The sequence below is a fragment of the Harpia harpyja genome, chromosome 6, assembly GCF_026419915.1.
Source record: "Harpia harpyja isolate bHarHar1 chromosome 6, bHarHar1 primary haplotype, whole genome shotgun sequence".
Taxonomy (NCBI): domain Eukaryota; kingdom Metazoa; phylum Chordata; class Aves; order Accipitriformes; family Accipitridae; genus Harpia; species Harpia harpyja.
In genome coordinates this window covers 69,895,252-69,921,458 of record NC_068945.1, presented here as the reverse complement: position 1 = coordinate 69,921,458, position 26,207 = coordinate 69,895,252, and the positions used below count along the sequence as shown (strand labels likewise).

The window sequence follows — 26,207 nt, the reverse complement described above, 5'->3', positions numbered from 1 at the left end:
AGGACGCCGCGGCAGAGGGGCCAAAGGCTGCGCTGCTGCTGGGCTTCGCGTGTTGGAAACAAACCCTGCACGGAAAGAACACAATTAACATTTAGGCTGCAAAATGTGCCCTGAACAGGTAGAAGATGCCAGCAGGGCACGATGGCCCCGAAATGCAGGCAAGAGCCAGCCTCCTGCCGCAGAGCCCTGATGGATTCAGTGCACCCGCTTCCTTGGGGGGGTGGCCAGGCTGCGGGGGGCAATGCCAGGACCGGCAGACCCTGCTGCCTCTCTGCTGGCCGAGGCAGCCGTGCCCAGACAGGGCACCCCGACAGCGGTGTCTGTGCCATATGGCATCACGCGCCGGTGCATCCCTGTTTCCAAGGCAGGAGCAGCCGGGGAGCACGGGTGGGCTCCCTCCCACACTCGGGGGGGCTTCGGTACCCGGTGCAATGGGGTCTGGCTGCCCTGTGGGACACGGGACCACTGTCACAGCAGCAGCAACAGCTGCAGCCGCAGCTGCTCCCGCCAGCCTGAAGAGCGGTGCCGCTGCCGTTCCCCGGAGCGGGGACTGCAGAAAGATGCAATTGCCTGGATTCCCTCCGTGACCGCTCAAAAAGAGGATAATTGTTTCCTACCACCCACAAATGACACGACTCGGTACCAGGCTGGCAGTTTCTGAGCTGGCAGAGGCGAGTGCCGAGCTGAGCAGCGGCTGCGGCAGGGTGCGAGGAGCTGGTCCTGGCCCATGCCGTGCCCTGGCACCGCGGTGAGGGGCACGCCGCAGGGCTGCTACTGAAGGGCGTGCTGAGGGCAGAGGTGCTGCTGGGGAACGGGACAGCCACGGACGGCGTCTCCGGCCGGGTAAGCACCAGGGGCATCCCCGAATCGCCTCCCAAGTGGGGCAGAGTCCTTGTCCGTGCATGAACCACCAGCTGGCCGGTCGCTTGCTGGAGCCGCCGGCTTGGATACCGTGCCCGAGCAGGAGTGACCCCAGGTCCCAGCCCTGCGCTTGCTCCCCGGGTCCTTCTGCTCCAGGCTGGGCTTGCGGGGGAATTTGGGGTCACCCGAAGATGTGAGGTTTGTACCCACAGCCCCCTCCGTGGAGAAGGGCGGCCACACGGTGCCGGAGGACACCCCGGCGCCGCATCCAGACTGCAAGTCCCCGCTGCGACGACACGACGATGATGACGGGTGACCTCGAGTGGTCGAGGCCACGGGGAGAGACGGACCTCGCCTCCCGGTGCCGGTGACCCCCCCCCCCAGCAGCGCCCGGGTAGGCCGGGGGGTGGGGTGGGCGGGTGTCTCCGTGGGGCAGCAGAGCGGGAGGGGTGGGGGGTGCCCTTGGGGCCGACCCACGGGGCAGCAAGGACCCGCCGTGCCGCTGCCCACCCCGACACCGGCCAGAATCACCCCTGCGGCAGCGGACGAGCAGGGAGGGGGGTGCGGGGGGGGGGTGTCCCCCCTTCTCCTCCCCTTTTCTCCCCAAAACCGCTGCTCGGGAGCACGGCCGGTGGTGCTGGGGGAGCCGGGGGGGGGGGAAGCCCCCCCGGGACCCCTTTCTCCCCGCCCGGGGCCGGGGGGGAGGCTGGCGGGTCCCGTTGGTGCCGCCGGTGCTCGGCGCTGCACGAACGCGGAGGGAGAGGGGTGGGGTGGGGTGGTGACGCAAAGGGGGCGTGTCCCCGCCCGGCCCCGCCCCCGGCGCGGCGGGAGGCCACGTGGGAGCCCGGGCGGCCCTTTGCCGACGTGTCCCTGGCGCCGCGTGCCCCGGAAGTCCCGCCTCCTCCCCCCTCCCCGCTCCCCTCTCTCCGCGGGGCGGAGGGGAGGGAGGAGGAGGGGCGGGGCCTCCCGTGACGTCACCCCCCGCGGCGGCCTCTCGGGCCGCTGCCGCGGCGCATTGGCCGGCGAGCGGCGGGGAGGGGGCGGAGCGGACGGCGGGGCCGGCCTCCCGTTGGCCGTCGGCCGGGCGGCGGGGCGGGGCTGCGGGAAGCCCCCGCCTCCACACACTCCCCCCCCCCCCCTTTACCTCCCGCCGCCGCCCCGCCCCTCGGCTCCCTTCCGCGCTCGCACCGGGCCCCGTCCGCTCCCTCCGCGATCGCCCCGTTCGCCGCCCCCGCCCCGCCATGGCCTCCGCGGCCCCCCCCGGGCAGGGCGGCTCCGCGCCGCCCCTCGCCGTCCAGCGCGGCATCGTCAAGATGGTAAGGGCTCTGCCGCAGACCCCTCCGGTACCCGGGATCCCCCCTCCCCCCTTCCCTCCCGGTTAACCGGCACCCCCCACCCCCTATGCAGCTCCCTACGGTGCCCGGGACACCCCCCCCCCCCCCCCCCCCCTTCCGCTCGCCGCTTCCCTTCCCGGAGCTTCGCGCTCTATCTATCCCCGGGCCCCGGCCTCCCCCACGCCTTCCGGTGCCCCCGGGCCCCTTCCCCGTGCAGCCTGCCCGACGCTCCGGACCGGCCCTTGCCCCCCCCCCCCGCCTCCGGTGCTCGGTCCCCGGTGCCTGCTCCGCAGCAGCTACTGCCCGTCCATCCCCCCGTGGCGGCCCGGGGACCCCTCACTGCACCCCCCCCCCCCTCCCCCCCCCCCCCCCCGTCCTGGGACCGGGGGGCGAGGCCGTCCCGGTGGCCGTAGGGCCCCGCCGCCCCGGCTGTCGACCCCCGCTGTTGGGATGGGGCAGGAAGAGCTTTCGGTTCCCCCGGTATCTGCCGGGGCTGACCGGGAGCCGGTGGTCCCGCTCCGCTACCGGCCCCGAAACCCCCGCGGCCCCGAGGAAACTCGGGATACCCCGGCGGCGTGGGGGCCAGCCCCGTGGCACCCCCGTCTCCCGTGGGGACACCCCACCGCCGCCTGGGGCGTCCCTCGGGGTCCCCCGCCTGCTCCTCTCCCTCCTCTTCTTCCCACGCTGCCGCCGGTGTCCCCCCACGGGAAGAAGCGGCGGGACGGGGTCCCCGACACCCCCCCCTCCTCCAGCCGTGTCGGATCCCCACGTGTGCCGGCAGCGGAGACCTGGAGGGCGAAGGTCGGGGTCCGGCAGCTGCCGCTGGGATCGGGTCCCCGTGTTCCCTCCCGGTGCCTGTTCTGCATCGCCCCGTCACCTGCCGCGTGTCCCCCCCACACCCCGGTGAGGATTTGGCCACCCCACCCCAGTGGCTGCTGTCACCAGCCGTGCCGCTTGCGGCAACCGGCTTGGTTGGATCCGACCCCCCCTTCTCCACGTGTCGGCGTCGAGCCGGGCTCGTGTGCCAGCGCTGTCCCGGCTCCTGCCTTCGAGCCCGTGGGCCGCTTGTCACCGTGCCTTGTCACCCCGTTGCCCAAACGCTGGTTTTTCTTGTGCCAAAATACAGTTTTTTCTTGAGGTTGCAGGTGACCCGCTGCCTTCCGAACGAGACCTTTGCTCGGGGCACCACGTCACGCCGGAGCCTGTTATGGTGGTGGGGACGGGTTTGGGGATGCTGGAGGTTTGGGGACTCTGCTTTAGCTCGCCGGCGGCGTGGGGAACCGTTCCCGCCACCCTGTGCTGTCTCATGCCCAACGAGCCGCTTTTTGGGATGGTCAGGGAAAAAAAAAACTCACCTGGCTGCTCGTGCTGTCCCGGCTCCGTCCGTGGGGCCACAGATCCGTAGTGTGATTTTGTACGGGACGGTTGGTGTCTGCTGGCCACGAGGCAGCCATGCACGGTGGGCACCAGCTCCTGGGGGCCACACGCACCCCCCTACATGCCTGGGGGGGTGGGTGGGTGCTGGTGCCTGGAGTGTGCCCCATGGTCCCCCTTCCCTTCCCGGGGCAGGCAGCCCAAAATCCCTGCCCAGGAGGCACCCTGGAGAGGTGGGGGGGTCCCTAGCTCTCTGCAGTCGCTGCTCTGCTTCGTGGTGGTGCCGTGGAGCCGGGAGTTGCCGGGGCCAGCCAGAGTGGTACCGGCCACCTGCTGCGCTGCGGTTCCCATCACAACTTTTTGAACTTGGAAGTTTTTTGTTTTTTTTTTTTTTTTTTTTTGCTGCACCTTCCCAATGCACGTTTCCCGTGAAATCGCAGCGGGACTGCGGGGTTTGGGAGCGGAGAGGGGGCTCGTCCTGGTGCAGCAGAGCAGGACGGGGGAGCAGGGAGGCAATGGGGGTCAGGGCCCCCCCCCCCCGGCCTGGAAGAGGCACTGCGAGCCCGGCTGAGGTTCTGCCCCATGGGGTGGGATGGAGCGGCAGCGGGCTCCTTCCTTTTGGGGGGCTTGAGGAGCTGGGGGAGGACGCGGAGTCCCAGCGGAGAGGTGCGGCGCAGCGTGGCACGGGGGCCCCCGGCTTGGGGCTGAGCTGGGACCCCGCGTTGGTGAGTCTCCAGGTAAAGCTGGGGGCTGCCCCTCTCCTTGCCAGCCCCTGGGGACCCTGCCTTCGCCTCTCACCATCCTGCCCATTCCTGCGATGGCTGTTAACCCCGTTGTGCCCTGCAGTTGCAGCTCTGGATGTGACGGTGTGGCCGACGGCTGTGCCGGCAGGACCCCGGTGCCGTCCTCTCCCACGCGTGGGGGTTGCCTCTGGGGTGGGAACGGGGTCCATCCGGCTCGTGTCCCTGTGCCATGTCCTGGCCTTGGCATGTCTGTCGCTCTCTTGGCTCAGCCTGCACTAACTACAGCTTTTGCAGCCCGGTTTAAGCCTGGTTTAAGCCCAGCTTTCTCTGACGAGGTGCCTGGGCTCATTTTTGCCAACAAGGAGGAGCACGGCTTGGGCTGGCAGGCTGCTTTGGCGGGGGTGAAGCTCGGGTGGTGGCATGGTCTCCCAGTCCCATCACTGTCGGAGCCTGGCCAGAAGCTGCTGCCGGTAAAGGTGTGTGTGGCTGCTCCATGGGCAGGGACTGGGGCACAGGGTGGTCCGGTGCTGGGGGTGGCATGCCCACCCTAAAGCACTGCACGGACCCACGGAGCACAGAGCAGCTCCGCTAACGAACCTGTCCCCTTCCCGGGATCCAGGGTTTGTATTGGTAATTGGATAAAACAGTTGCAGCATCTGACTTGTTTCCCCATGCCCTATAAATTAAAGATTAAGGTTAATTACAGCAATGAAACCTCTAAGTCCTTAAGTATCGAGCACTGAGCCTTTGCCAGGGGTTTGCTCTGTGTGCAGCTCAGGCTTAATTTGAAGCTCAATTCCCAGCAGCTCAAGCAGCGTACCGGTCTCTGCTGTGGGCACGGGCACGCAAGAGGTGGCGTGGGGCAGCAAGTGTGATGCTGTGGTATGACCAGACCCTCGGGGTCGGCGTGACAGGGCTTGTTTCGGTGAGGCTTGGTGTGAGCCGGTGTCCCTGGCGCTGGGCCGGGCCGGCTCCCGTAACAGGGTACGAGTCCTCTGGCTTTGGGATGCGCTGTGAGCATCCGTGGGGATTTTGGGTAGGCAGCAAGCCAGGGCGCATGCTGAAATCCAACCCGGAGGTTTTCTGCGAGCACTTCGGCAACATCAATCCCGCCTGCAGGGAGCCGATGCCGATTAAAACGGGAACAGGGTGATCCTCGGCACGCTTGCTCTGCCTGGCCGGGAGCCTGGCTTGGCGGCCGGAGCCGGCCCTGCCGACGCCGTGGCTGGCGGGTGGGTGGCTTGGGGTCTTGTATGGCGACAGAGCCATTGAGAAACCTGGGGGTTTTTGCAGGGCAGGGTGATGCCAGTTACTGGAATTGAGTTGGGTGCGAGAAGGAGAGGTCCAGTTTGGGTGTCTCTCGTTTCTGGGGATTCTCCCAGCAGTTTTTTCCGTATGGGTTTATTTTTCCAACCTCGATGCAGTTGCTTGGCTGAGGTTACCGCCCCTGGGCGCAGGGTGCGTGCGGCCAGCCCATCGCTGGTGCCCGCGGCCCCTTCGCTCCCAGCGGGTCAGATCCCCCGGTAAAGGTCTTAGCATCGCGGTAGGTAAAAGCATCCGCTCTGAGCGTGGTCCTCGCCCAACGCTCCTGCAAGGCTCGCCGAAGCCGTGCCGAGCAGCCCAGGTGGTTAAAACCCTTGTGCCGAGAGCGGCATCCGTCTGGGCCGGCTGGCTGCAGGCACGTTCCCCCTCTGCGTGCCCTGTCCTGGGAGGCTGCCCCGGGGCAGCACCGGTGCCAGCTTTTCCCTGCCTCCATCCTCCTGTGCCATGCCGGCAGCTGCGCAGAGCCCCTCGGGGTGCTGTGGGCATGGTGCCCTCCCAAATGCGGGGGTCCCGCTGCGGCAGTGGGGAGCGATGGGGCTGCTGGAGCCCCGGGAGGTGGGTGGAATGGGATGGGATGGGATGGGGCTGCCCAGCATAGTGGTGCTCCTGGCTCGGAGTGCTCAGCAGCCAAAGCAGCCTGGGGAGATGGCCCAGTTGGGCTCATCTGACCCGTCTGTCAGCACCAGGAGTAAAATCCCGATCTGCCAAGTCCTTTGTGTTATCCGCCGTGCTGGGATCACCCTGCGTTCAGCTGTGCTGCGCTCCGAAGGAGGGGATGGGATCTTCGGCAGGTACGGCTGTGAAGGCGCAGGGCGCGGAGCTTGGCACCGTCCTGCATCCCCAAGCAGAAAACCTGGGGCAGCGCCTGACTCTGCCGGGCCCGTGAGAAATTGTGCCCTGTGGTGCCAAGTTTCCCATGTCCTACCTGGGGCAGGATCCATCCCTGGAAGTCTGTCTGTCCGTGCAGCATCACCTGCCTGCGTGTCAGCTCCGTCCCTTCTTGCCTTCCTTGCTCTCCTTTGCCAGCGGCTGCCTCCGGGGCCGGGGGACCCCCTGTAACCCCTCTGCCTCCCCGCAGGTGCTGTCGGGCTGTGCCATCATCGTCCGCGGGCAGCCCCGAGGCGGGCCGCCCCCCGAGCGCCAGATCAACCTCAGCAACATCCGCGCCGGGAACCTCGCCCGCCGTGCCGCCGCGGGCCAGCCGGATGCCAAGGATACCCCGGACGAGGTGGGTGCCTCCCGCGAGCGGTGCCGCGCAGCCCCCCCCTGTCCCAAGGGCTGCGGGTTGAGCTGGATGGGGTGTGTGGGGGGTCTCCAGGCTGCTGGCCCAGCTCTGCAGACCGCAGCACCCTCAGCTCGCCCATCGCAAGGGACGTTGCCCGTTCCCAGACCTGCTGCTGCCGTCCCGTGGGGCTGACAGCTCCCTCCTTGCCAGCGTTGGTACAGGATGAAACAGTCTCTTCAATCATCCTTTAAGGGATCCTTTCCTGGCTCCAGCCCCCCAGTGTGGATTTTGGGGCGGGTTTCTTCTTCCTCACCCTGTTACGGTCACAAACATGGCAAGGACGGGGCAGACATCGTCTGCTGGTGAGGACCAGGCACGGCTGGGCAGGGTCTGCGGGATCAGGGGAAGCCGGTGGTCCCTCCAGGCTTCCTCTGCGGGGCTTTACCTGCTCCGGGGGCACGGGAGGCGACGGGGGCATTGCTTTGGTGCAGGCAGGGCTGCCTGTGCCGGCAGCGGTTGGGAGCAGCGGGTTTCTGTCGGAGGGAGCCCAGCCGCGGCCACCCATCCTCCCAGCCCCGGGGGTGGTGCAGAGCGCTGGCAGCTAATTGCTCTCCTTGGGGAGTTTGTCTTCCAAACACTGCTTCAGCCTTTAAATGTCACTCTTTTAAAAAATTATGCCTGTCAGGTTTGCTAATTGTTTATGAGCACGTCATGTTCTCTCCTCCGGACCGCGTTCCCCACCCACCCGCTGCGGTGGAGTGGGGCTGAGCTCGCCGGGGCTCCGGTGCGTTCCTGCCTCGGTGCAGGGAGGTGCTGGGCGGGATGCGAGAGCCCGCTTCTCCCGGCCGCTGCGGCCGGTCCCGCTCTGCTCCTTCGCCATGGGCAGGAGCCGGAGGAGCCCCCGCCGCGTCCCTGGGAGCTGGGGCCGGTCCAGCCCCCTGCGTCACCGAGCTCCAGCCCGGCTCCTTCTGCCCCAGGAGCTTTCCTGGGCTCAGCTGGATGGGTCTGGCTGTGCTTGGGGAGCACGAGGCCGGCTGGAAAACCAACCGTGACCCCTTTTGGGAGGACAGAGAGGAAGAGTGGAGGTGTTTCTCCTGCAGAGTAACAGGGTCGATTCCTCTGCAAGCTCGTGGGCTGCAAACAGCCTCCAGTGCGGTCCTGGGCTAATGCAGCACATGTGGAGGAGAGCACGAGTCCCCCGGGGTGGGGAGCTGGGCTTTCCCGGCCGTGTTTGACCCATCGTCTCGCCTCAACTTCTTTCTCTCCAGCCCTGGGGGTTCCCGGCTCGCGAGTTCCTGCGGAAGAAGCTGATCGGGAAGGAGGTCTGCTTTACCGTGGAGTACAAGACCCCGCAGGGCCGGGAGTACGGGATGGTGTACCTGGGCAAAGGTGAGTGCAAAGGGCTCCATCGGGCACCTAAAGAGCTGGCGGGGAGCGCGCAGCGAGGTTTGCGGAGCGCGCGGCGCTCGCAGCCGGAGCTACTGTCTGAGAGGGTGGGTTGGGATGCGGTGTTGGCAGCAGAAGGATGCATGTCCGGTTTTCCATGGAGCTCCAGCTTTTGGAGGGGAATGACGGCCGGCAGCGGTCCCGGCTGCCCGTGGGGTTGTGCAGAGCCGGAGCACGGCTGCGCTCTCTGGAGCTGCAGCTGCTGGTTGATGCACCACAGCACGCGGACGCAAGCCATGGCATTAGGCGAATTCCCGCAGGTTACCCCTTGCCATCCTTTTTGTCATTATAAATCTCTTCTTATCTCTGGCTGATTGAAGTCTCCCAAAAGGAATCGGCTTACCTGTGGCCCCTGAGGATGCGGCGGAGCGCCGGGAGCAAAACCTGGCCTAGCCGCTCAGCCCAAATGCTGCGTGATGCCTGCAGGCAGCACTCTCTGGGGCTCAGAGTAGTTTGGGGCAGGCAGCTTTTTTGGTGCTGGTGCAGGTGGGCTTTGGCTCTGGTTAAGTCCCCTTTCATGGTGAGCATGACACTGGACTGCACTCTGTTGGGTGCTGCGTCCCCTCTGCCAACAGCCCTGGCTGATTTTTGGTTCCAGCCGTGCTGGTGGATGAGTTTTTGGGCTCTTGCTCCCCACGGTTAGCCCCCAGCCGTCGCCTGGTCTGGTGAGAGTAATGGTGAAAGTGGCTTAGAGGTGGCCGCATCCTGCTGCCGGCTTCTGGACCGCTCTGCTCTGCTGGGCTTAGCTCCTGGTTGGACTTCCCGTGTCCTCGGGTTTCAAGAAGGGGAAGGTGAGAGGGCGAGCGGGTGCCACGAGGCAGTCCTTGTCTCCAAATACGCTCTCCGGCATCGCTGCGGCACTCGGAGCCTTTCCTGTGGTGGAAGCGGGAGGTTGCCTCGAACAGCAAACGGCCGGGACTTGCTCAGCGCCACAGGCAGGGCTCATCCCGAGGCAGCGTGGCACGAATGGAGCAAGGAGGGTCCGCATGGAGGCCCAGGGAGAAAGGAGGTGGCCCGCGATGAGGGGGAAGATGCTCCCTCTGGGTCTGCGGCAGGAGTTGCCGGTGCCTCTGCCTGGGCAGGATGAGGATTGCCGGCCATCCGCTCCGCTGCACGGCCAGAAAGCCCGGCATCGCTGATGGCTCCCGGTTCGCCGCTGCAGAGGATCAGTGGGTGCGTTTGTGGCCGTGCAGCTCCCCAGGAGGGCTGGAGCTCTCTCCTCGGAGGTTTTCAGGCTCAGCTGGACGTGGCCAGGGCCAGTGTGGCCCGAGGTGGGCAATACCCCCCCTGCCTGGAGCCCCTTCCCACCAGCACCTTGTCACTGCTGCGAGGGTGACCCAGGGCTGGCTTCCCACTGCCGCTGCATCCCGGCACGCTCCAGCCAGCATCTCCCACATCCCTACGGGGGTCCTCCTCCAGTGTGGGAATGCGAGACCCCCACAGTCCCCAGGCTGCAAGAAAGGGGAGCAGGGTCCTACGTGCTGCCAGGATGAGCCTGTCCCCTGAGACCACGAGTAACTGGATATCGAAGTTAGCTCCATGCTCATTCCTGAGCTTCCAGTTTGCTCGTGGGCTGGGGAACTGGGAAGCCCTTTGGGATGGGGATCCCCTCCTGCAGAGGCGGGGATCGTAGTTTTGGGCCATCCTTCAGCGGGAAGCCTGGCAGGTCCTGACGTCGCAGTCTGCAACAAATAAACCTTGAAAGGGGTTTTGTTGTTTGGTGACACTGTGATCGGTGAAGTGCTCCCTTTCAGTCATCTGCAGCCTTGTAGTCTGTCACGTTAAGGACTCTTGTGCTGCGCCTCCCACGTAGGTGTCGTCCTTATTGTTAAATCCCAGCCTGTCACACCGTGGAGGTGAGAAATGAAGCATAAAATGTTTCCTGATGAAGTTTGTCAAGGTTTAAATACTATTAATATGGAAACGCTGCGACAGTTTCCCTGGCAGTGATGCAGCAGCTGTCTGCGGCTCTGGGCTTTGGAGCGGTGGGTGCTTTGAGGGGTGGGCGCTTGCCATCGCTCACCAGTGGTGGCTGAGCCAGAGCGAAGGCGCTGGGGAAGGGTGGGGGTCCAGGCAGTGTCCTATACCCCCTCCCCAGCCACCCCCCGCTGCTGCTTGGGGCTGTGCAACTCTGCACCCTCCCTTCTGGGTGGGCAGTCAGGGGTTTCTCCTGGGGGATTCTGCCCAAATCTTCCCGTTTATCTGCTCTCCCAGGCCTGGGATCCCCCCCCGGGACTGTGGCATTTGTCCCCCACCTCCCCGGGAGCTCTGGCTCCTGGTAGCCGTGAAACCCCCATTTTTCTGTGGAGGAAGGGTGCCTTGTGTGGAGGTGCCCGTTGCAGGTTGTGCTGGCAGCGCAGCCTTCGTTGGAAATGCAGAGAGCCCCTTCGGTGCTGGGAGGGTATTGCCTGCCTCCCCTGGGTGCTGGGGACATCCCCTTCCCACGGAGATGGTCCTGGGTGACAGCAAGCCTTGCAGCCCAGTGGTGCATCAGAGCAATGTGCCGCCTTCCCACTTGCTTAGCTCTGATCCGGGGGAAATGCCGTCCCCAGGAGAGCCCTGTGATCCTCTGCTCAATGCATCGTGCAGCCCATGCGCTGCTGGGACACCGGGCTAGTGATGGGAGCCTTTCGCTCCCGGGTTGCTCCAGCACTGGTTCGCTGGAATCGTCTTGGGAGCGCTTGCCAGGACCGAGGTCCGTGTGCCTCTGGGCCGCCCTGTGTGCCGGTGGCTTGTCTCGCTGACTCCTCTTCTCCTCTCTCTGCAGACACGAGCGGCGAGAACATTGCCGAGTCCCTCGTGGCCGAAGGGCTGGCTTCCCGCCGGGAAGGGATCCGAGCCAACAAGTACGTATGTGGCTGCGTTCCTGCGCTGCCCCGGTGAGCCCGTGCTGAGCGGCCGCGCCGGTTCTCTGCCGTTATTTACCAGGGCATGGAGCCTTTGGGCTCCTCGGCTTTGGCCGGGCACCCACCCCTGCTCCAGGGCTCTCTGCGGTGCCCAGGTTTCACAGGCATCGGTGTCCCAGCGCGGTGACCCCTTGTCTTGAGGGTTGGAGTGGTGAGGGGCTGGGGAGGGGGAGCCGGGTGTCTCCTTGCCCTGGATGCTGAAGGACCGGAGCTGTGGCCCTGGGCTGCAGAGCAGAAAATCTTCCGAAGCTCTTGGTTGCTGGAAAGTAACTCCTGGTGTGGAGTTGAGGTGCTTTAATTCATGCTAGAGAGGCGATGTTGTGATGTTCCTGCCCCTCGTCCCATGTCTGGGTGGTGCGTTGCCTGTGCCAGAGCCATTGGAGCTGATGCCAATGCTTTGCCCCAGCCCTGTCACGTCCCAGAGTAAGGGAGAAGCCTGGCCTTGACTGCGGTGTGCTGGCACCCCCCCGCACGGCCCTGGGCACCAGCTATCCTGTTCCAGGGGTGCGAGTTGTTTTTTGTGGCACTGCTATAAATACCAGTCGGACGCTATTTCCATCCCCGCGCCTGCTGGGCTGGAAGCTTGCCCGTGTCGCTTCCTAAAACTGTTCCTGGCACACTTGGATGCTTTCCACCCAGTGTTTTCGGTAGTGCAGCCTGTAAACAGGTATGTTGAGTAAAGAGAGCATGCATTGCCAAGGGCGTGGATTGGTTATTTAATACCCAGGCTTGTCAGTGCTGAAGCCTCAAGCGCCAGCGGGTCCTGCCTGCTGCCTGCCTGGGGACACGGTCCCTGTCCCGAGCCCTTGGGGAACGTGCTCTATGCCTGGTGCTGGTGGGCTCTGGATGCCCTCCGCAGAGGTCAGTGGCTCTGCTTTGGCACGGTCAGGGATCGCTGCAGGGCAGTGATGCCTGGGAGAGATGCGAAAGCCGCTGCGCCCGTGCTGGAGGACCTGCAGAAGCCGCCTGCTTGCGGGGCTGCTGGGGCCGGGGGTGAGGAGCTGCTGGGAGAGTGGGTGCAGCACTGGTGGTGGAGCCTGGCGAGGACCGGTGGCGTTGGTAGGATGAATTGGGGTTCAGCTGGAGTTGGCTCTCACCTCCCTGTCCTGATTCTGCACCTCCTGCATCGCTCTTGAGCTGCGGAGGTGGAATGAAGGAGGAAAGCCTCTGCCTGCCAGTCTGCTGGGGTTTTTGCACTGATTTTCTCCTGCTTCCCGTTGGAAATGTCCCCCTGGGACCCTGCTGGGGCTTGCGCCGAAGGGGGACCGTGAGCCCGCACAGGGCTGGTCGTGAGCAGCCGTGGCTCGGTTCCTCTGTGTTCGTCCCTGCTTTCCAGCCAGCCTTCCCCACCAAATCCCCCTCGCCTGGCTCCACTGCAGGAGCACATCGGCTGCAGCCGTGCCGCTGATCCCATCGGAGGACGGTTGCGTGGCAATGCAGCTGCCCGGGACTTTTCAGGAGCTTCTGGACTGGCTTGTTGTGCCAGAGGGAAGGAAATCGGGGTGCAGGTTGGGTGCTGTTGTCCACTGCTTGTGCTGGGGGCACCCGGGCAGCTCCACAGGAACCTTCTGGTGGCTTCAGGCTTGCGGGGGTCTGCTGCTTCAACCCCCTCCCGCAAGCACACCCAGCGGGCAGGACACCCGGTGAAGCCGGTCACCCTGAGCCCTGCGATGACGGTGCAGGACCTGGACATGCAGCCCCCCAGGCTGGGCGATGCCGCTGCCATGAGCTCCATCACCAGCGCGATGGGGCTGGTGCAGCACAGTTAGCACAGGGCTGAGCTTCCCGCAATTAAATATCGCCTAGAGTGCATCACTGCTCCACGTTTGCTCTCCTAATTCAAAGGGTGCATTAATTAATGGGTGCATGAGGTGACTCTGAGCCACTCGCTCATCAGCTACTTGAGTTGGGTGCTTCTGCAGTGCATTTGGGATTCATCAGGTTGCAGCTTTGCCCTGAGCTGAAGAATGCTAAAACGCAAATATCGCCAAATTTATTTAATGAGTTATGACAGCACGTGGCAGGGCTGGCTGTCGGCGCTGGGAGGGGGCTGCTGCTGCACTCTGCCTTTGGCGGCTGCCGGTGTGTGCAGGACCGGGGACAGTCCGTGGTTTGGTACGGCACGCAAGCTGCGTACCTGGGTTTGCCGTCCCTCCTCTCCCAAAGCACGCTTTGCCGCACAGGGAATCGGGGCTGCTGCTGCCCTGTCTCCTCGGGGCTGCCTTTTCATCGCAGTGCGCAAAAGCAGCCTCTGAAAGGGTTGCCTGGGCTAAACCTCCCCAATCTATCAGAGATGGTGCTTCCAGCGGCGGGTATTTGGACGTTGATGGCGCAGCCTCTGTGCCGCGGTGCTGGAGAAACTTAATTTGATTTACTGTGTGTTGCTGTCAGCAGCACAAAGCATCGCTCACCAGCTCACCCAGGCAGTGCCTTTTCTAGATGCGAGTGATCAAATCTCACTAAAGCATCCAGAGAAGTGCCTGGAAGATGGATGTTCCTGGTGATGGAACATGCAGGAACTGGCAGCGTCCCGCGTGCCCGGGGCCTGTCCTTATCCCGACTCGTCCTGTCCTTATCCCGACTCGTCCTGTCCTTATCCCGACTCGTCCTGTCCTTGCAGCCCCGAGCAGAGCAGGCTGGCGGAGCTGGAGGAGCAGGCCAAGAGCGCCAAGAAGGGGATGTGGAGTGAGGGGACGGGCTCTCACACCATCCGGGATCTCAAGTACACAATCGAAAACCCCCGGCACTTCGTCGACTCCATGCACCAGAAGCCAGTCAACGGTAAGCTGGCACCAACTCTGACCCTCGCTGCTGGGCGCTGAGGTCGCCCCTGTCCTCCATCCTCGGCTGCCTGCCCGTGCTGTTTGGGTGCTGTTCCCGGCACCCTCTCGCCGCAGAGAGCTGTCTCCGGCTCCGCGGCTCCTGCCGAGCCCCTCCGCAGCAGGACCGACCTCTCTGCTTTTGCTCCGCAGCCATCATAGAGCATGTCCGGGACGGCAGCGTGGTGAGAGCCCTCCTCCTCCCCGATTACTACCTGGTCACCGTCATGCTCTCGGGGATCAAGGTGAGGCTTGGCCGCTGGCCCCTGTCCCTGGGAGGTACGCTCAGCAGTCCCCTTTGCAGCGAGTTCCTTCTTGAATTTGCACCATCATTCACCACGCATCCTCCTCGGCACCTTTTGGCACCGGTGCAAGCGTGCGGGGGTTGCACCGGTACCTGCCTGCTGCTCCGGCTGCCATCCAGGGAGGGATGGAGGCAGGGGTACAGCTGCCTCGTTGCCCGCCGCGTCATCCTGCGTGCACCCTCCAGTAACAGGCTGGTTGCAGCCCGCGGTTGCGTGCGCGCCGGTGCGGGGTGTCACCACGGGGATGGGAAGAGGTTTGGGTTAGGCGGGTACCAGCTCCGCTCTGCCAGGCCCGGCAGCAGCCCGAGCTCTGGGCTGTCGGACACCCTGCAAGGATCCCCTGGTCGCCGGGTGAGTGGTCGTCCCTTGCTCTGCTGGCGTGGGCTGCCGTCGAGGTGGCTGCGGGTGCGTGGAGCCGAGAGCTCGGCCAGCCGGCGCGGAGGACGGCTCTTGGGCTGGGGGCTCCTGGGGCGGACGGGGCAGAGCAGCCTTCCTCCCCAAGGAGGTTTCTCACCCCCCTTCCCGAGGTTTTAGGGGCCAGCCCGTGCCCTGACCGTCCCCTCCCCTCTGCTGCAGTGCCCCACGTTCAAGCGGGAGGCGGATGCCCCCGAAGTCCCCGAGCCGTTTGCGGCCGAAGCGAAGTTCTTCACGGAGTCGCGGCTGCTGCAGAGGGACGTGCAGATCGTCCTGGAGAGCTGCCACAACCAGAACATCCTGGGCACCATCCTGCACCCGGCAAGTGGGACTGGCGGTGGCGAGGGGTGGGGAGAGGGTCCCGGTGGGCTGTCGGACGGTTGGTCATCACGTGCTGAAGATGCTAAAGGTGGTTGCAAGGTCCAGGTGCCTCCTCCGGTGAGGGCTCAGGGCAGCTGGGAGTCATGGGCTCTTTACTGGTGGATGTGGGAGACCGTGGTCCATCTGAGCAGCCTGCGAGGAGAGCAGAGCCCCATGGGGTGGTCTTCAATAGCCCTGGGGGCACCGGGTGCCGTGGCCAGGCCTTGCAGGGCTCTTTGGGGACCTGTGACATCTAAGGGGCTGAGCAGGGCGAGTGCGGTGCCCCCCTCGCAGCGGGGCAGGGATGGGGGGAGGCCAGCTCTCCTCGGGGGCGCAGGGGTAGATGTCGATGCCACGTCCCCCCCCCTGCAGCTGAGCGCGCCCCTCCTCCCCTTCTCCGCAGAACGGGAACATCACCGAGCTTTTGCTGAAGGAGGGCTTTGCCCGTTGCGTGGACTGGTCCATCGCCGTCTACACCCGTGGCGCCGACAAGCTGCGTGCGGCCGAGAGGTGAGTCGGACGCTGGGAGCCGCGGGGCTGGGTGCTGGGGTGGGCACGCTCCGAGCTGCGCCCGTGGGGTGCTTGGGGTGACTCCAGCCCCCTCTCCCCATCCACGTGTGGGTACCCCCGCTGCTCTCCCGGGTGGGAGGTAGATGCGATCTCTCCTTGCGAGTCTGCGCCAGCCCCACTGCCTCTGCCAGGGTTTTGCTGGACAATTTAACGTATGGCACATCCGTCCCCGCTGGGGATGCCAGCCTGGGCATCACGCCTGTGTCTCCCCCCTCCTGCCAGGTTCGCCAAAGAGCGCAAGTTGAGGATCTGGAGGGACTACGTGGCCCCCACGGCAAACCTGGATCAGAAGGACAAGCAGTTTGTAGCCAAGGTGAGTGGCTGGCAGAGCAGGCAAAGGGGCAGGCAGGGTCTGCCTGCGTGGGGGCAGAGGGCAGGGTGCCCGGCTGCCCGTGCCGGACTCTGCGTGTGCTGGGACAGACCCCGCAGGGTTTTGCCTCTGCTACATCCCTGCCACGGACCGCGGTGCGAGACCGTCCAGGCGCAGGCTGGGATCTCAGGCAGGCCTGGGGTGGGAAGAGGTGAAACAAAACGAGGGGAGGGGAAGGGCCCAGGGTGCGTGGGGAAGGGCTGGTGGGTGCCCTGGGGCCTCGTTTGCCGGCTGGCTGGGTGCCGCAGAGATGCTCTTGCCCTGCCTGCCGCTTTGCTGCCTGCAGAGGGATGCTTGCCCTCCGTAGAGTTTTCCTTCGCTCTCCCGCCTGCGTTTCCAGCGCCGTGTCCAGGAACCAGCCCCACGGCAGCCCCTGCCCCGATCCCAGGGGGCTGCTGGTGTGGAGCCGTGGGGGCTCCGTGGGGCAGACCCCCTGGCTGGCACCTCCCTGCAGTGGCTGGCCCAGCTCCGGGACCTCGCTAGCCCCATACACCAGAGCAGCCCCAGGGATGCCCCCACTGCCCGCGTTCCCGCCGTACGGAAACCGTGCCTACCCCTGCCCCGGCGCGGTTCGGAGAGCGTAGCCGATGCAAAAGGGAGGACGCGAGGGGAAGGTCGGTGGGGCTGACCTGGTGCTGCCCCTGCCCTGGGTGGTGGGTGTCCCTGCGGACGAGCATCTCGGCCGGGAGCGTGGCGGTGGGACGTGGTGGGATGCGGGGATCTGGGCACCGTTCGGGGAATGGGGGGGGGGGGAGCAGCCCGCTAGATGGTGCTGCTGGCTCGCCCAGCGCAGCAGCCAGGGGGGGGCTTCGGTTCTGGTGGAAACCCTGGGAAATGTGCAACAGCTGGATTTCTTGGAAAGTCAGCTTAACGCCTGTGTTCCCCGCATCCGGGTCAGATCCTGCCCCCGGAGCATCCTTCCAGCTGCTCCATCCCTGCTGCGAAGGAAACCGGGTTTGTGCCCGGGTACCTCTGCCTGCGGGCACCGGAGCGAGCCGGGCTGCTCCTTTCCCTGCCTGTCCCGGTGCGGCCGGCGGCAGCGGCAGGGCTCGGGGCAGAGCACGCCTGGCCGGGCACTGGCTGCGGGAGCTTTGGAGCTGCCGGGCAGGGCAGAGCCGGGGGCTCTCGCAGCTGGTCTGGTCTCAGCCACGCGGTGCAACCGGCTTAATTAGTTCATCCGTGCGGTGCTGTCACCGGCAGCTGTGCGGCAGCTCCGGTCCTGCGGAATGAGGCTGGGGAGGTGCTGGCTCGTGTGTTAACTCTGAGATTGCGCCATTCTCTGCAGCTGGCTGTTTGTCAGCTCAGATATGGCTGGTAGTAGCGGTAGCGGAGGTCCCCCCCAAAAATTCCCACCAGCTTCCCCAGGCGCTGAAGGGTTTGCAGGGCTTTTCCTCTTCGAGTGGCATATGAACGTGCCCCGAATGCCCAGCCCAGAGGGTCTCTGAGAAGGCCAGAGGTGAGAGTCCATCCCCGGGGAGAAGGACCGTGTTTGGAGGTGCTGCTATCGCAGCGAAAAGTAAGACCTGGGCAAATGCCCCTGCGGGCACGGGGATGGCCGTGCGAAGGCGCTGGCGTGCTCGCAAGTGCCATCCTGCCGCTGGCAGAGGCTGCTGCCGGAGCCCGCGCCAGGAGCCGGCACGGGGGCCGTTAGTCATGCTTTGCTCAGCAGCTTGCGGAGGGGGCGGGTGGACGGTCCTGGCATTTCAAAGATGCCCGTTATTTTGTTGGATGGCTCGTGTGCAGGCTGGGATGCTGGCGGAGAGCTGCAGCAGGCGGGTCTCTTGTCCCGAGCACCCCTGGCAAAGCAGCAAAGGTGTCTGCGGTGGGTTTGGGGCTCAGCGGCATCTCCAGCCCTTGTGCCAGGCGTTGCCATGGGGCAGCCGTCCCCCCAGGAGCGGTGGGAATCCACCCCCGGTGCCGTGGAGCGGAGGGGACCCCCGATGTGCAGGCTGCATCCCGCTTAAGGTCCTGGGGCAGAGCGTGCAGGATGGCCCCCCGGTTCTGGGCACAGCCCCTCGCTCTGCTGGGGGTCCCCCCAGGCTGGGAGCACTCAATCCCCCGGCTCGCCGCAGGCTGGGGTCTGCTCCGGCACGGTTTGGCTGCCCTGGCTCTGCAGTAAGAGCCCCCAGACACGGTTAAGCGCCGCGATGCCATCCTGCTTCCTGGGGAGGCAATGCAGAATTTCTCCGCCTTCAGTTAAAACCTGCTCTTTACGCAGGCCCGTGCAAATCAGCATTTAGGGAGCTGTCAGCCGAAGCACCCCCCCAGGCACCGTCGGTTTTGCAGTGTCAATTTTTGGTCTTTTTCCCTTCCCGGGAACTGTAAGTGACAGGGAAAATCAGGACAAATGCCCACATGCCTTGGAGTGCCGGAGCTGAACCCAGAGCTGGGCACATGCCCAGCCTCCCCGAGGAGCCCTGTGAGCCCCCATCCATCCTCCCGGTGCCCTGCAGAGGGGTCTGAGCACCCGCAGGCAGCGGGCAGGCAGGCAGGCAGCGGGCAGGCAGCGATTGCTCGGGCGCTGAAGCCGCCTCCGTGCTCGGCAGAACGCCGAGGTGCTCGTTTGCAGCGGCAGAGTTGACGTAGGAGCTGCCAGGGGGTGGCGGGGGGAGGAGGAGGAGGAGGAGGAGGAGGAAGATCCCAACCTGTCTTTGCACTGTTGAGCAACCGCGGCAAATCAGCTCCGGCTAATTTTGGATCCCGCTGCCGTCGCGGTCAGCTGCCGGTGCTTTGAGCGGAGGGGTTGGTTTGGGGAGAAATTAAGGCTTGGCCTCAATTGTGGATTTGATGCCTGTGAGTGGCAAGAAGAAAAGCGGTGGAATAAAAATTTGAAGGGGCTGGAGGCTTTCTCCTGAATTCCCTACGTCAGCTTGTCTTAGAGCACCCAGGGATTTGGGACAGCGCTGCTTAGAGTTGAATACATTACGCTGAAAGCTATCCTCTGCCAAAAGCTGTTTATAATACAGCTTTGTACGTGGGGCTCGGAGGGCTGTACGAGGTTGTGTCGTCCCATCTCCCCGCTGCGGGGCAGGATCAGCCCCCTCGGGGTTGGGGGGGTGAGGTTGAGAGCAGCCGCTTGCCCCGGGGCACGCTGGGCTCCGTGGGCAGCCCCTTGGCCGCATCCAGGCTTGCTGGCTGGGCTGTGTGTTGGTTCCTGCCATGCACTGGCTCCAGCGCTTTGCAGGTTGGAGGAGGCAGTTGTGGATGAGCTGGGCCTGTGTGGGGTTTTTTTGGGTTTTTTTGTTTTTTTGTTTTTTTTTTTCCCCCCGCTTTGCAAAATGCTCGGAGCCTTCATCGTGGCCAAATCATCTCAGCTCTCAGTGGGATCTGCCAGAGCCAGCCTGGGAGCTGCTGTCCTGCTGAGCTGAGCGCCAGACTCTGCCAAAACCCCTCAAAAAGCAGTTTCCTGGTCAGGGGGGGCAGCACTGGCCCCTCTCTCGATGCTGGGTACCACGTCCCAAAGTGCCACTGTCCCTGTCTTGCAAGGTCAGGGTGCAGGAGGTCCCTCCGGGCTTTGGGGATGCTCCCTGTGCAACAGCCTGTCCCGGAGCCCTCTCCCAGGAGAGCTAACGAGCTGCGCTCGTTACTGCCGGGCGGGGAGTGCAGGAGCGGGCTGCCCTGGGGAGCTGGGGGGCACAGTGGCAGCTGGGGGAATGGCCCCATGGTCCACAGGGGTCCTGCTGGGTCGAAGCTCATAGCAGGGGCAAGCGTGCAGGGTGAGCAAAGCGCTGGGGTGGAAAATTGGAAACCTTGTTGGGATCAACAGTCTCGGCGAGAAAAACTTCTTGCATAAAAAAATATCGACAGGGCACCACTCTGACCTTCTTGCCCCAGGGGAGCAGTGATGGGGGTGAGGGTGGGAAGCCTGGCAGGGGCTCAGCGGTGGGTCACTGGAGCCCATCGGCTTGGAGGGGCTTCACCCAGCCCTCCCCTCCATGCACCCGGCTGGAGGAGCCTGGGCATGGGATGAAGGCTGTGTCCTGGGGGGGTTTGGGGAAGCAGTGCTGGTGGAGCATGCAGGCTCTGCAAGGAGTAGCTGCGGAGATTTAAAAAAAAAAAAAAAGTAATAAAAAAAAAAAATCCTTTCAATCCATTTATCAAAGTGCCTTTTGAGGCAGGTGAAGCCACAATAAATACTGGATAAAGGGAGCTGGCCACAGCAAGCTGAGAAAGTGTTAGCGAGAAAAATGGCATGGCCCCTGAGGCGGTGCTGAGTCTCCCGTTTTGCTGCCGTTGTGCCCCCCTCCTGCCCGCGGGGTCCCTGGGGAGGGGGCCGCAAAGCACCTTCTGCTGCTTCTATGCACGGGGCGATGCTGCCGAGCCGGGGCCGCGGCTCCTGCCTGGAGGAGGGGAGAGGTGGGCACCCAGGGATCACCCTCCGCTCCCGCTGCCACCCTGCCCTGTCCTGCCTGGGACTTGCAGCCTCCGGGTGCCCCTGCCCCGGGTACCACGTCCTGCAGCATCCCGTGCCCCCGCAGAGACCCATCGCAGCTGGGTCAGCCCGGCCGAAGGGCCCTGCGAGTTAATTCTGCCAGGAAGGGGATGCTCTGGGGGGGCTGGAGGGGCTTGGCGAGTCCCCGGTGCCAATTGCTGGCTCCTGCACGTAAACTGTGCCGGGAGCTGGCGGCTGCCTGCCAGCGGGAGCCTGCCCTGCTGCCGCCTCCTGCCAGAGAACAAATGAGATCTGACCGCAGCTCCGACATGGAAGTGCGGAGTTGCGCGTGATGGATGTGTAATGCGGCGCAGGATTTGCCCCCGGATCTGACCTGCAGCTCCCCTGGCTGCAGTATCTTGTCTTCACGGCTTGCTTTTTCGAAGCCTTCTGCGAGAGGGAAGGGATAGATGCCCGATGCGCTGCTGGGGTCCCATCCTGACCCCTCCAGCGGTGAGGATGCCCTGAAGCATGAGATTTGATTACTTCGCTTAGCATGCAAACTGCTTTGGGCTCGGGCCTGCCTATGAAAAGCAAAGGATCTGGGTCCCAGGAGAGGCCAAGTCAGTGGGTAGGGACGTCCCCTGGGGGGGTTTGCTGTGGTGAGAGGAGCCCTGGCAATCCTCGATGTCTGCTTTAATTTTAATTCCTATAATCCTGTTATCCCTCTGGCTAAGCACGTTTTGAGGGACTGATGTGCTTGCTGGGGCAAAAAGTGCTGTAAGTGGAGCAAATGTGTGCCCTCCTCACCCTGCTTCCCGGCCCCCCCGAGCTCTGGCTCAGCTCTGGGGGGATGCATGGGGCTGTGCTCCCTGGGCTCGTCATGGATGAGCAACAATGGGAACCTTTTGCTCCGGTATGACTCGGGGGACTGGGTTTGTGCTGGGAGCGGGTAGGGGAAGGTCTGTGCCCTGCCAGTGGCAATACCTGGGTGCCTTGTCCTGCTCTGCCTGCTGCCGCTCCGTCCGGGCTGGAGAATGGTGTTTAATGAAAACTGAGAAGATTAAAACAGCATGCCCTGAGCCCCGCTGTCCTCCGCCTGCCTGCACAGCCCTGCCTACCTTTGCCACCAGTTTTTCTAATTAATTTGCTCCCTGGGTGCATGGAGAACCACCAGCCAGGACACGCTGTTGCACAATTGTCGGGTGGAAGAGCCTTTGCTGCGGGCTGTGCTCACTCCCTCCTCTACGTGCGGTCATCCATCATCCGGTATCGGTGCCTGTGGTCCAGTCCCCTCTCTGGTTTTGTTTCTGGAGTGAAACCCTGGGGGGCTGAGCCTCGGCACAGGATGGCACATAGCTGGCGATGTGCCGGTGTGCCGCGGCATCACCGTCCGGGGACCTCGCAGGGCTCTGAGCTCCTCGGGCTCGGAGAGCAGGACCACGGATGCACTGCCGAGCCACATTCGCTCCAGTGACCCACCGGGCACTGGGAATGCGGTTGGAGCCACTGTCTCCGTGATACCTGCTGGGGGCTGAAGCTGGGGTGGGTCGGGGTGCGTGCCGGAGCCCGGGCATTGTCGCGGCAGTGCCCGGCTCCGGAGCTCGTGCTGCCTGTGGGCATGGTGTTCACCACGGCCTCTCTCCCTCCGCAGGTGATGCAGGTGCTGAACGCGGACGCCATCGTGGTGAAGCTGAACTCTGGGGACCACAAAACCATTCACCTGTCCAGCATCCGACCCCCCCGGCTGGAGGGGGACAGCACGCAGGTGACCGTGGGGACGTGTGGCAGGGAGGTGACTGTGGGGTGAGATGGGGAGGGTGCAGTGCTCTGCTCCCCAGTGGTGCAGCATCTCTGCTGGGCAGCAGTCGCCGGCGTCCGTGACCGTCCCTGGATGGAGTCCCTTCCCCGTGAGGCTCCTCTTCCATCTGGCCTGACCCCCGCCCCGACTCAGCACTCCCTTTTTCTTCTTGGGGGAGCCCCATCTCACGGGATGCAAGGGGCCTCGGGGGGGGTTTGAGCATGCGCTCTGATGTCTGCAGGGAGACCGATGCCTCCCTCGTTCCCTGCCTCAGTTTCCCCCTCTGTATTGCGGTGCCGTTGCAATTCTCTGCTCTGGGGAGGTAGAAGAGCCCCGTTTCCAGGGCGTGGGGCTGTGGATGATGCGTGGTGGGATGCTGCTTGGGGCCGTGCTGGTGGATGGGTGCCCTGTCGCTGTGGACTCGTGCCCCTCGGTGGATGGGCACAGAGGCGGCAGGGGAGCTGCTGCCCGGCATCCTCGGGTCCTTCGTCACCCACAGGCTTTGGGCTGGGGCTGTTCCTTTGCTCAGCGGTGCAGCAGCAGCTCTGCCCTCCCCTTCCCCTGCAGCCTGATGTTTGCCCATCGCTGGGGGGGGGGGTGGAGAAGCAGGAGGCTGCAGGGCTGCTGGAGATTATGCAAAGTGTGCAAAACCCTTTGATTTTCCTTTTCCTCCCTGCTGTGCCATTCAGCGAGGTGCTCAGCCGTGCAGCCCCTGAGCATCTCTGCCCTCCACTGTGGGGCTGGCTGGGGTCCAGGAGCGCTCCCCTCCTTCCTCCCTGCATCCGAGAGGAGCGGGCTCCCGTCCTCCGGCTCAAAGGGATGCTCCGGTGTGACTCTGGAGACCTGCAGTGTCAGGATCTGATGGAGAAATGCTGGGGACTGAAGTCTTCGGGAAAACGCTGCATTGTTCGTGCACAGTTTGGTCTCCGCTGTGCTTGGTTTAAGCATCTTGCAAGCCGGCGTGTACTGGACCTCGAGCCCCGCGCTCGGCAGTGACATGAAAGCGCCCGAAATAAGCTCTGCTGTGCGGCTGCGGGTTGCACGCTGAGTCCCCTTCACCTCCGCTCAAAAAACCTCTGCTGGGCTGGGAGCCAGGATGCCGGTTTGATCCCCGTGCCCCTTTCTCGGCACGGAGCGGGTGGTGACGGGGGCAGCCGGTACGTGCCGGCAGGGCTGTGACCTGCGGCGTGGGCACAGAAGCCAGGCACTGCCCGCCTTTGCCTGGCGGCAACTGATCTGAAACCATCCCAAAGCTCCTTAGGGCAGGGATTTATCTGCTTGCTTCTTCTTTCTTTCTTTTTATTCCCGCCCCCCCTCAATGGCTGATGCACTCGAGAGCTGCTGAGACCCCCGCCAAGCACCTGCATTGTTCCTAGCAGAATCCTCCTCCTCATCCAGCGCCTCTTGAGATGGTGAGGAGCGCTCCCACCTGCGAGCAGGAGGAGGGCTTTCCAGCCGGGAGCAGAAAGCCAACCTTCACCCAGGATTACGCGAAAGCTGCCTTTTCCAGGGCTGGTTTTTTTTTCCCCAAACGGCTGGCCGGGGCTGGCCTGGCCGCGCTGGCGAGTGACGGCGCCGCGTGCCACGGCTCCCCGAGCTGTCGGTGTGCGCAGGGACAGAGCCCAGGTTGCTGTGGGAACAGTAATTTGGAAATTCCTCCCTCCTAGGATGCCGCCTTGTTTTGTACACACTGAATTATGAATAACTTCCCAGATTAGCTTCTTCCTCCCGCTGTTTCTCTGGCGTCAGCGCCGGGCGGACGGGAGCCGCCGCGAGCCGAACAGCATGCTTGCGCGGCAGGGAGGGCATGGGGTGGCTGCAAAGCGGCCACCGGTGCCGGTTGCAGGGGGGGACCCGCTCCCTCGTGCCCCGCCGGCGTCGTGCGGCGCTGCCAGGAGGAGCGCGGTTTCTTTGCGGAGCGGTCGCGGTCTCCAAGGAGACTGCAGAAAAGCAGCTGCCCCCCGCCACGCTGCCGGCTCCCCTGGCAAAATCCTTTGCTTGCTTCGGCACTGCGGCCCCGGCGTGCGGGCGGTTGCCTTCTCCCTGCTTGCAGGGAGCTGCCGGGCTCGCCGCCGTGTGTGGTGCTGCCCAAGGGATGCCCTGAACGGAGTCTCTCCCCCCCTCACTGAGTCTGGGGTCTCGCTGCGGATGCCCTAGCGCACCAAAGTTACCGGATTGCAGCCAAGTCACTGGTCTGCATCTGGCTTCTCGTTTGGGGAGCTCGTTGTGTGGAGTGGGCTCGGCATTTGGAAAGATCTGCACTTCTAGATTGCATCCAGGGTTTGCGGGTGCCAGGTCCTGCTGCCAGACCCTCCGGTGGTGTGAAGTTACCCGTCCTTACGAGCATGGCTTGGCCAGCGCGACCCCAGGTCCTGCAGCACCGTTGGGGAGCAAGAGCTGCTTCCATCTTCCTCCTCTCCTTCCTTCTGCTACAAGAGCTGCAGCGGCCGGCGCTCCAGAGCCCGTCCTGCCCCGGTCTCGGGGGGAGCCTGCGCGGCTGTGACGGCCGTAGCGATGAGATTCAGAAAATACCCATTTGGGTACTTGGCCTGCCACCGCCGTGCCAGCCTCTTGCTTGGGCATCCCCAAACCAGGAGGGTTTCAGGCCCCGGCACCGGTGTGAGCTCTCTTGCCCTTCGTGGTCTCCCCAAGGCTGCCTGTGCGTGCCCTTGCGTCGTGCAGGAGCGAGTTCGGCCACCCTAGCTTGTGGGTCCCCCAGTTAAACCTCATTTATTTCATTCTGGGTTTTATCCTTCTTTAGGCCCTTCTGCATCTTCATCTCTGGCTCTGCTTATGCAGTTGCTTAATTACCTGTGAATGCAATTAATGAAATGTTTATGCCCCCCTCCCCTTCCAGATCATTCGTTTTAAAAAAAACCAAAAACCATCCAAAAACCCAACAACTGACCAAAAAAGCCCTAGCCAGATGAACTGGGCACCTTGCTCAGCTGCGTGCCCCTCTCTTCCCCACCCCTGACTTGGTGCTTTGCTGCTTGCAGGGGGGTGCTTTCTGGCCCCGAGCTCCCCCAGCCCCACGGTGCCCGGGGACCCTTGACTGCTGCTGCTGCTGCTCCCCTTTAATCCCTGCTCCAGCTCCTGCGCTCTGGAGCTTTCTGCACTGGGGGGGCTCAGCGTGGGAGACCCCGATCCTAGCTGCCCTTGCAAAGATGGAGCCTGAGCTCAAGGCATGCACACATATATATATATATATTTTTTTTTTTTTTTTTGGGTTGTTTTGGGGCTGTTCTGGAAGGCTTTACCCATGAGGTGTTGTGTGGGGGTCCGGCAGCTCCGTAGCGGAGCACTGGGGCTCGGCAGCGTTGGCTGCGAGCTGCTTTGCCCACGGTCGGGACTAGACGTGTACCCACCGTAGTAGGTAGCGTGTAGTTAGCGCGGCTCTGCCGGGGAGATCCATCTCCATCCCGCCGAGCGCAAATTGGTCCCAAGGCACCTGATCGAGTAGATGGGAAATGACAAACTGAAAATTCAGCGTAATAAAATCCTACAGCCTTTCATCTCCCGCCTTCATCACCCAGCGCGAAATGAATCCTGAGAGCAGTAGCTGATAACATTTAATATCTCTATCGCTTGTCTCTGTCGAGGAACATAACGTATTCAGATGAAGATGCATCTCCCCTTGCTGCCCAGGTGCTGGGTTTGCAGGTGCGGCGCCAGCGCCGGCTGGAGCCCCTCGCCGGGACGGCCGGAGACCCTCACCGGGACGGCTCCCTTGGTTCGGGGCAGCACCTCCGCAGCAGGGTGCAGCACGGCTCCTTCCCGCTGTGCAGTGTCAAAAGCCGAATGTTCCTGGCAATCCTTCCCCAGGCCATGTCCTGCCACCACCGTGGGATTAGCAGCTCGCCGGGCTGGAGGCTGAGCCGTACCGCTGTGCTCACCGCGGCTGGTGCTGCCCTCGCCTCCGGTGAAATTGCCTGGTCCTTGTTTGGCCGGGCTGGAGCCAGAGCTGGTTTCTGCCGTGTTTAA

General features: G+C 64.0%; 1 protein-coding gene across 1 annotated transcript; it reads left to right on the top strand.

Annotated features, from left to right (window-relative positions):
* The first annotated feature begins 2,004 nt into the window (after positions 1-2,004).
* Positions 2,005-26,207, top strand: SND1 (staphylococcal nuclease and tudor domain containing 1). Its single transcript, XM_052790960.1, has 11 exons — positions 2,005-2,177; positions 6,714-6,863; positions 8,129-8,249; positions 11,074-11,152; positions 13,833-13,993; positions 14,185-14,276; positions 14,913-15,071; positions 15,514-15,620; positions 15,903-15,993; positions 22,077-22,228; positions 25,826-26,207. The coding sequence occupies exons 1-11, from the start codon at positions 2,103-2,105 to the stop codon at positions 26,205-26,207; spliced, it is 1,569 nt and encodes a 522-aa protein (XP_052646920.1). The 5' UTR covers positions 2,005-2,102.